At 45.2% G+C, this 9,734-nt stretch overlaps 1 protein-coding gene across 3 annotated transcripts; it reads left to right on the top strand.

Annotated features, from left to right (window-relative positions):
* Positions 1–881: 881 nt before the first annotated feature.
* POLR3F (RNA polymerase III subunit F) lies at positions 882–9,535 on the top strand. 3 transcript variants are annotated; one of them, XR_009933042.1, is made up of 12 exons: positions 882–937; positions 1,386–1,503; positions 2,365–2,432; positions 2,544–2,611; positions 3,221–3,333; positions 3,900–4,043; positions 5,380–5,487; positions 6,205–6,396; positions 6,983–7,185; positions 8,661–8,744; positions 8,867–8,910; positions 9,165–9,535. XR_009933042.1 is itself a non-coding variant. In XM_062489374.1 (9 exons), exons 1-9 carry the CDS (start codon positions 882–884, stop codon positions 7,058–7,060), a joined length of 945 nt encoding a protein of 314 aa, XP_062345358.1. In that variant the 3' UTR covers positions 7,061–7,583. The 3 variants fall into 3 exon arrangements, 1 of the variants encoding a protein (XP_062345358.1); XR_009933043.1 differs by having other exon boundaries at positions 908–983; XM_062489374.1 differs by lacking the exons at positions 8,661–8,744; positions 8,867–8,910; positions 9,165–9,535 and having other exon boundaries at positions 6,983–7,583.
* The last annotated feature ends 199 nt before the right edge of the window (positions 9,536–9,734 follow it).

Raw genomic sequence — 9,734 nt, 5'->3', positions numbered from 1 at the left:
CACAACTATTTCTTAAGCTTATGCCAGTTACTGTGTGAATAAAGAATATATCCATAAAACATGTGCCAAACCTGATTTATCCTGATGTACATAGTCATTATCATGTCATGTAACTCAAGAATGAAAAATTACATTTGGATATGATGACATTTTACAAAACAAAGAGATGTACTCCAGATCTTGGGAATTGATGCTCAGGGCCAGGAAACCCGTCTGTGCTACAAGGATTTGGTTTTGTAACCAGCCCTCCAGCGCTCCAGAAACAGCTCTTATGCTACTCATCAATGCAGGCAGTGAGGGACACTCCCCACCCCCTCTAGGCAGTCTGTCCCAGTGTTCAGTCACCCTCACAGGGAAGAAATTCTTCCTCACGTTCAGGCGGAACTTCCCGTGTCCCAGATTCTCTCTGTTGCCTCTTGTCCTATTTTTGGGCACCACCGAGCAGAGCCCGGCCCATCCTCTGACACACACCCACCAACCACAGGCGGATCAGATCTTCACCTACCCTAAGGGGGCTGACAGCCTTTCCCTCACGATCCCACCTGCTCTTGGCCCATCTGGACCTAAGGTACGCGGTGCTCCGCTCCAGCCTTTTGGGACCGCATCCCTGGCGGGACGCACGCGGCCTCAGCGGCACCGCGGCGCGGCCACGTCCCGCTCCCCGCCCGTCCACGGCGCGAGCCCCACAGTATTCCCCGCTCCATCCCGGCTGTCCAGGCCCTGCTCACCCCGCTCGGTCCCGCTGGATCCCGCCCCTCTCCCCCCGTTTCCAGGGACGCCGCGCGCCCGCCGCCCATTGGCCGTTGCGTAGCAACCGACCCCGCCCGCCCCCTCCGGCGCGCGTCTCTGACATCATCTGCCGCGCCGGAGCCCGCCGTGCTATGGCGGAGGTGAAGGTGAAGCCGGAGGTGCCCGATCCCATGGACATCGAGAACAGGTGCTGCGGGTGCCCGCAGGCAGACATGGAGGCTGCCGGGCGGGAGGTGGGTGTGTGGAGCAACGAAGGACATGTTTTGGGGCGGGAGGCAGTAGGCGTGGCGGGGCCTTGTCGTTCAAGGCCTGCGGGGGGTGTTTCGACGCCCGAGTGTTAATCAGAAAATAGGTGCTGAAGGAGAGGGTCGTTGGGGGCGTTGAGAGTTTCGTGCTGGGAGGTGTTTAGGGGACAGTGGGAGTTGGGTCAGGTTGCTTTTGGCTGTCCCGGAGTTTTTCTGGTCTTGGAAAGGGAAATGGTGCACAGGGTGCCGAGCTCCTTCAAGAAGCAGTTAATGGATACTTTTCCCCTGCGTTGCTCTTGTCGCTCTCTGGCGTCCCGACTCCAGTACTGTTGGTATTTGGTTTTGGATGCAGCAGAATATGACTTTTAAAGTGCTTCTCTCCTCCTGCAGGATCATTGAGCTGTGCCACCAGTTCCCCCATGGCATTACAGACCAGGTGATCCAGAATGACATGCCTCACATGGAAGCCCAGCAGAGAGCTGTGGCCATCAACAGGCTGCTCTCCATGGTAGGGACAACCCACCTTCCTCATTTTCCTCAGCGCATACATAACCACAAGGCCCATTATGGATGAGGAATTAATTAGCTGTAGAGAAAAGGATGGATGTTAGCCCATGCTGTCATATGTGAAGATATTCTCTGAACCCCTCACAAAATCCTGAGCTTGTGGATTGCTCTGATAGCACACAGGTGAAACCTGCCAAATCAGTAGGAACCAAGGCTGTAGCTGTAAGGACCAGCTGGTAGTGAAAGAGTGAATGTTAATTAATGCTGTTATACTCAGCACTTACACTCTTAGGCTTGTCTAATTGCTTTCCTCTTCAAAATAGAAAATAAGGACTTTTCCTGGCCGCAAGCCTGCAGAGCAGAACAATCTTCTTGTGTGTGTGAGAGATGCCAGTAATTTGCTTCTAAGAGCCACTGCCCATCAAAGCTGGCAGCTTTCCAGTGATGGCCACTTAGTAAAAAGTAGAACTTTGCTACTGGAATTTGGAATTGTTCCAGAGCTCTGCTGTGATTTCTGTGCAAATGAGTGCTTTGGTGGAAACAGACCAAAGTATACAGGAACTTGATGTCCCTTGTACCATATGAAAGTCAGGAGAAATAATAGGAATTGTGTAGATGTGGGAAGGATCAGGAACTGTTTCTTATTTCTGATAGCTGATGATAAGTGGAAACTTGTCAGGGGGAAAAAATATCCTCAAGGCTTTTCTTGTTTCCAGTGGTTGGAAACATTAGTTTTCATTTCGCTTTATTTAGTTGACATTAAATAAGGATTTTATTTTAGAATTTCAGAATATTCTTCTAAAACCACTACTGAAACAAGCTGTGTGAAGGAAAGTAAATGCATTGTGCCCATCTCTCCTAGGGTCAGCTGGACCTTCTGAGGAGCAGTGCAGGTCTCCTGTACAGAATCAAAGATTCCCAAAATGCGAGGTAAGCCTGTGTTTGCTGGGTAAATATATTTGGAACATAGTTCTTGTTTGAATCCAACTTCTTTTGAATTTTGGACCTTTCAAAAATCCTGATGTCTGTGTTGTTTTACAGTAAAATGAAAGGCTCTGACAATCAAGAGAAGCTGGTTTACCAAATCATAGAGGACGCAGGCAACAAAGGTACTTTAAATTATGATTGTGAATGGTACTAACTCTGTTTACTTATGCTTGCCCAGACAATATGAATATAAAATCTAATACCCCCATACCTGCTTGTTTTTTTCCCTCAATCTCTTTTTTCCATTCCTTCCCTTTTGCTGGGAGTGGCAGGCAAGCAACCCAAGCAGTGTTCTTGCTGGAGTTCCCCTGGTCTCTCTGACCTGCCTCAGCCAGCTGAGGTCAAAGAGATGGGAGATCTTTATCTGGCATGGACAAAGGCAAAAGATTAGAGGAGGGTCTCCTTCCTGGGATAATCCAAGCTTATTGTCCTGACAAGTTCCAGGGAAAAGAGACAGAGCATGGGAAACGCGGGGTATTTTCAATCCCAACTCAGGGGCAGAGGAACCCCGGGTCACAGCCACTCAGGGCTGGCCAGGGGGAAAAGGGAGGGGTTAAGGGAAGGGGAGAACCACGTTACAAACCAAGAGGGGAAACAGAACAAACCATCCTCAGTGCAACACAAAACCATAAACGTGCATTACAACATGTTCTGATGTGACTTTTGGTTGGTATGTACAGAAACAAATGGTTTCTTCTATTTATTTCTGTTCACTTCAATGTTTTTACCAGGTATTTGGAGCAGGGACATTAGATACAAAAGTAATCTGCCTTTAACAGAGATCAACAAGATATTGAAAAACTTGGAAAGCAAGAAGCTAATTAAAGCAGTTAAATCTGTGGCAGTGAGTATTTTGTGATTTTTTTTTAACAATTCAAACATCTGCTGCATGCTTTGTATGCTTTTAACAGGGGCCTGGGGGCAAAGAAACCTCATTTTACCTCCAGCTTTCTCTTTGTGCACCAGTGTTTGACTCCCTGTCCTTAATGTGCAGGTTTGAGATGCAACAGATATTGGGTCCACAGGTCAGCTTCTCTGCTGTCTCTCTTCAGTTATCTGCGTCACACAGGGTCTGATAAAGCAGGTGGAGGTAGACAAGTTGGACATAGAAAAGCAATAGCTTTTTTGTTTTCATGTGAAAGATGCTGGCTTGATCTGGTCTTCCAACACTATGTTATAAAATGATTAGGAATTGAAATGGGTTCTTTTTATCTCTGTGTTACCTGAGGGTCAAACAGCTTGAGGATAGCTCAAGTCAGGTGGATTGCTGTGCCTTAGGTAGTAATAAATAGGAGTAATAAAGGAGTAATAAAACAGGAGTACTAAAGCTCTTTTGCAGATTATCTGCTTAAATATTCCTTCCTTATGAAGGCTTTCAGGTGTTGAGAGCTGTACATTTCCCTCCAACAGGCATCCAAGAAGAAGGTCTATATGCTGTACAACCTGCAGCCTGACCGCTCTGTCACTGGAGGGGCCTGGTACAGTGACCAGGACTTCGAGTCTGAGTTTGTGGAGGTGTTAAATCAACAGTGTTTTAAGTTTCTGCAGAGTAAGGTGAGTGCCAAAGTCACCTGCCATTTGTTTGGTAAACAAGTGCCAGATAAGGCTTAGGTTTTCCACTGGTGTTGGCCATTATTGCAGCTAGATTGGCAAATCTGTACTGGACTATTATTTTTGTCACAGTAAGTGTGATGGTGTTGTATTTTAATGATGGATATTTTCACACCCTGGACAAGGAGGGAAGCCTTTTATATCAGAGGTCCAATGACAAACTGTCCCAGGTGACCCAAAACTGTGTATTCTTTATCTTCTGTATGCCACCCTGCCCGAGTGTATTGCCGTCCCTGAGACCCAGCAACCCAGGGAAGAGGAACTTGTGTGTTTTATCCAGGAAGGGGGGTGCAGGATCCCTTTTAAAACAGGAAACAGACACGAAGGGAGTGCTTTTGTTCTCCCTGGGCTTCTGAGGGGGTTGCCTGGGGTGGGTCTTCAAGTTGCAACCTGAGAAGCTGCATTTTGCAGTCCAGACCTGTTCCAGGGGGAATTTCACAATACCTTTTCCCGCCACTGCTCAGGACACCCAAAGAGGAGTCAGACCCTCTCCCGAGGATTTTCCAGCCGCCTGCCAGGAAGTTTTTTCCAGCATTTTTGGCAGTATTGAAGCCTTTTGGCCAAAAATTGTTTGTCCAGGTTTTGTTTTGTCCCTGTCCCCCTCTGACTGTTGCTTGTGGAAGTTCTGGAACTATGGAGGCTGTTATCTTCTATTTGATATTTTTTCCTTCTGTCTTCTCCCGTTCTGTCTCCCATTTTATTGGTGAAAGGAGATTGGTTAAAACTAAAGGGGAGGTAACTATTTTTGGAGCCTCCGCCAAGTATAATTGTCTTAGTTTAAGACACAAACCAGGCAGCAAAGAGCACAGGACCGAAAAATCTAGGAAAACTCACTGTGGTTTCTGCAGAGCACCTCATTTCTGAGAGGGTGTAAGCAGTCAGTCAGGGAGCTCTGCCTAGAAGACATTTGCCCCTAGTCTAAATTGTCCCTGGTCCATTAAATATGTCAGCAGATTGTAGCATTTGTCTATTCCATTACAGTGTATTTTTAACTGGCTCTAGGTACAGAAGTTTTTTTTCTTTTGTCAACAATGCTAAATGCTGGTATTCCTTCATATTAATCTGAATTACAGTGTAAATTCTGTGTCATGTATTATAAAATTTTACTTGGTTGCACTAGATTGTTTCACATACGCCACTCTTAAGAATATGGCTTTAAATACTAAACGTGTCCCAGAAATGGAGGACAGATTTTGTTTTTGAGTCTGCCTGAAACTGAACCACAAAGGAGGCTCTTGGCAGCGAGTGCTGACTATAACTGACCTTTGTTTTTTCTCAGGCAGAAGCAGCTCGAGACAGCAAACAGAACCCCATGATACAGAGGAACAGCTCGTTTGCCTCATCCCATGAGGTGTGGAAATACATCTGTGAACTGGGCATCAGTAAGGTCAGAACAGATTGATGTCACTACTCTTCAAATTGTCAGTGCATGATTAGCTGTAGGAGCTGAGTACTGCATACTTCCTGAAGGTCTCATAAATGTCTTAGTACCCCACAGCTTGCATAGTGGGGGTGAGGTTTGTGGCTTTGTTGCTTTTTGGGGAGGGTCATTGATAGCTGCCTGGCATTCCAGGAGAGCATGTGCATGTGGCTTTTCAAAAATGTGTTGAAGAATTAGCATTGTTAACTGTCTCATCTGGTTTAGATTTCATCATTTCTCTTAAGACCACATATGCACTTCAAGGAATTTTAGGGGAGGGAAAAAAAGGAGGAGGAAAATACCCCACCATTACTGGTCACCATCAGCAAATATATCTTTAGCAGTCTTGTCTTTTTCTTCTTTCACAATTGTTTTCCTGCAAAACTGGAACTGTAATGTGCTAGGATGATGGAGACATCTCAGGTGCATAGGGAAGTTGTTTTTGGTAAGATCAAGGCTAGTGCAGAGCAAAAGTGCTCAGGAGGTAGGAGTATTTGTATTTGCTTAGTATTAGTATTTGGAGTTGCTGTACAACTCCATAAAGTTCCCAGTGAGACTGGTGTCTTTTTCTGGACTAGGTTAGAACTCCATGGATTTGTTACTCAGGGTGTTTGTTCATTTCCTCCTTGCAGGACTCACTGGCACATACCTTTCCTAACATCTATTTCACAAATTGTTTCTTAGGTAGAGTTGTCAATGGAAGACATTGAGACCATTTTGAATACTCTGATCTATGATGGCAAAGTGGAGATGACCATTATTGCTGCCAAGGAGGGGACAGTGGGCAGTGTGGACGGGCAGATGAGGTTGTACAGAGCTGTTAGTCCTCTCATCCAGCCCACTGGATTGGTCAGGACACCCTGTGGACTCTGCCCTGTGAGTAACTAATTCTCTGTATCATTAGTGGTGCATGCAGCTCTTGAACACAGGCCTGCAATGGCCAGATGGCACATGGCAAGTTCTGCCCACGAGTCAGCCTAGAGGCCAAGCCATCTATGCTTAAAAGCTGCACGTGATGCCTTAGCTGTGGTGTAACAGGTTCTGTAGTTGGTCTAAACACCTGCTCTGCCAGGTGTTTCCCACTTCCAGCCTGTCTCTTTACTGGACTGTATGGGAAAGGATGCTTTCAGCTGTAGCCTGTTCCAAATTACATTACTATATTTCTGATCCCAAGTTTGCCTGTGTTTTTACCAAACTAAATTATTTCTGTCTAGCTTTCAGTCTCTCCTCCCTGGATTGTGAACTGGTTTGTAGGTAAAACTTGCCAGCATGTCCTTTTGTGGTGGGATCTGTTTTTTTTCTTCTCCATCAGAGCTGCCATAAGTCTTCCTAGGTTTTAGCCTCTGTTAGACTAATGCTGCTGTACTGGGAAAGAAGCAGAAAACATGGGAGCATGTTACACACAGCAAGCACCATCCAACTGGAAATAATGACTCTGCTGACACAGGGCTTTCTTTTGCAGGTTTTTGATGATTGTCATGAAGGTGGTGAGATTTCTCCATCAAACTGTATTTATATGACAGAGTGGTTGGAGTTTTAAAGTGAAAGAAAGCTATAAACTGGATTCCTCCTTCATAGCCAAAGTGACAAAGCAGCTTGCTTTTTTTAAAAGCGGTCTTGTAAATTTTTAAGCAACTTCAGGACATGGAGTGACAAACCAGCCAGGTATAAGTTGTGTGAACTATCCTGGGGGTGGACTGGAAGTGGAGTCAGTGCTGAAGTGGAAATGTAGGTCCATTCTTGAACCAAAATTGCAGATGGCAAATAAGGTGATTAATGTTAAAAAAGATTTCTAAGCAACAGTTCAAAATAAAGTTCAAACAAGGTTGTGACATTTTAGTCTTAACATTTATCCCTCACAGCTGATCAGAAAAACTTAGTAACACATCGTACCAAGAATGATATCCCAAGTTTTGCTTTCAGATTAATGCTACTGATGGATGCCTAAGTTCTAAAGCTGGCATTTTCTCCCATGGTAGCTTCCAGCTAATTGAAAACTCTCCCTCTGATGTGGGAAAGATTCTGAATATGTCAAACACTTACTGTTTTTTTTTATCTTTCTTGCCTGCTAATTTATCATTAAACCCCTGATTTTTCTGATGTACATCTGTGCTTCATTTTCCTGTATTACTGCCTGGTGCCTGCATCTGTTGTATTTATTCCTTCGTCATCAAATTTCTGGTGGTGTATTCTGCAGCTGCATCACGTACACGGATATCTCCACTGCAATTTTGAGTAGAGATGTTCTGGGAAGGTGTGTTTTCCACAAGAGACAGGGTTCCTCTGGCCTGATGATACAGAGAAAATTTTTACAGAATCCAACATCCAGAGTAGCAGAGGGCTGGAATGGCAGGGTGGAGTGCACAAGGGCTATGCAGAGTCTGGCCCCTGTACCACTTCCTGCCTGTGGCTTCAGCTGGCTCTCGCCAGGCTGGATCTCTCCACAATTACTCAGTATCTTCACAATGGTCTGGCAGCACTGGGGAGCAATCAGGGGCCCAAGCACAACACAGGGCTTGTTGCATCCAGTGATTTTCAAATGTGCCTGCTGAAAATAAGCCCTCTGGACACTGTTGGGAGGGTGGTGGGAAAGCACCTCTGTGGCTGAGTTAGCAGCATTCTGACAGAGGGTTAACGTAGATCTTGGAACAGTTTACTTCATAAGGGTAAGAGACTACATCAGCATTTTCAGTTCTGTCCAGGAGTTTGCACTTTCTAAAAGCAGTTTGGATCAGTTATGAAAGTGTTCAAATCTTGCTTGATTTCCATTTCCCTTCTTAGAGCATGGATGGAGGACAGAGGCTAGTGGGGATAAGTGCTGTACAAAGAACATAAAAACCTCCCCTGGTTCCTGTCCCATGCAGGGAGGGTATGGATGCAGAGGCAAAGGCTCCTTTTGTAGGAGCAGTTAGGTGTGTACTGGAACAAACAATGAGCACTGATAAGCTGTGCTTATGTGCAAGTCCATGGAAGGACTTTGACTGTCCCATCGAGGTGAGCACCCCCAAAGGCTCTCCTTTTGCTGCAGTGTTGTCTTCGGGTGAAAGGGGTGCATATCTCTACAGAGGCAGAAGAGCTCTTGCAAAAGAGATGTGGGTGTGGAATGATTGGAGCTTTATTCTTCCTCTGCCCCTTTTAAGCAATCAGCACAGAGAAGCCAAGGGAAAATGCTGCTGTCTTCCCTGGAGGGAGCCTTGGATCAGACATCTTTTATTCCACCCAAGGTAATTTTATTGAGATGTGGGGCTGGCATTGTTTTTGTCTTCCTGTCTTCAAAGGGGACCTGACAATGGGCTCCTAAGCCCTGCTGCTTCAGAGATAACACAGTATTTGTGCTCTACTGCAGCTAGAAGATAACTTCCTAGGAAGCAACAGGACTTTATCATGCAGGTAAGTCACTTTATGCTCTATAATCACATTCCTTGGCAATAAGAAAGAGGAGATAAGGCTTCTCCTCAGTGAACAGTTTCAGGCAGTAGATAGATGGTTTTATTAAGCTCTTTAAATTTTCGAACTGGGTTTATCTGGCTTAGAAGACATTTGTGGTATCCGAAGCTTCTCATTGTTGAAGCTGTAACAAGACCTCCCAGATTTGGGGAAAAGTGCCTATAAAGGAAAAGTAATTTCAATTTTGTTTCTTACAGATAGAAATCTGTCTGATCTATTTCTACATGAATCAGAGAAATGATCTTCCTGTCACTCTAGTTCTTCATGAACCTGGCTGATCTATCAGCCTGACATTCTTATCTGAAAAGAGAGTAAATGCTAAAAGGTAACATTAATAGTGTCCTGAGTTTTGTCAGTCTTCTCCCTGGCAAAGCTGTCCCTATTCCAAACTGGTATGAAATGTAATGTTTTGAGGAAGGTACTATAGTAGCTCCAGTACTCAATATGAAAGCACTTATGTGTAGAAAGCTGAATTATCCCTCAAAACATGGATGACAGATTGGAAGCATGATCTGCTCATTTATTTTTGCAGGCCTCATATAAGAGGTCCAAGTTCAGCTGCTGCAAGACTGAGATCCCTCCTGGGCTGGAGAGAACTCATCCTTGTTTGCATGAGCCATGATCCTGCTGTCAACCCATGAGACTTTTTTGAGTGGTTCCCTCACTAGTAGTAGCCAGCTGTCCACAGGCAACTTGGAGGGTGGGCACATGCAGATGCCATTTTCTATTGGAATCAAGTGCAAAATCTCGTTTTTTTTAATTCCAAG

The sequence above is a fragment of the Cinclus cinclus genome, chromosome 3, assembly GCF_963662255.1.
Source record: "Cinclus cinclus chromosome 3, bCinCin1.1, whole genome shotgun sequence".
NCBI lineage: Eukaryota > Metazoa > Chordata > Aves > Passeriformes > Cinclidae > Cinclus > Cinclus cinclus.
The sequence above is the reverse complement of the archived record's forward strand: the minus strand, read 5'-3'. Positions and strand labels throughout refer to the sequence as shown.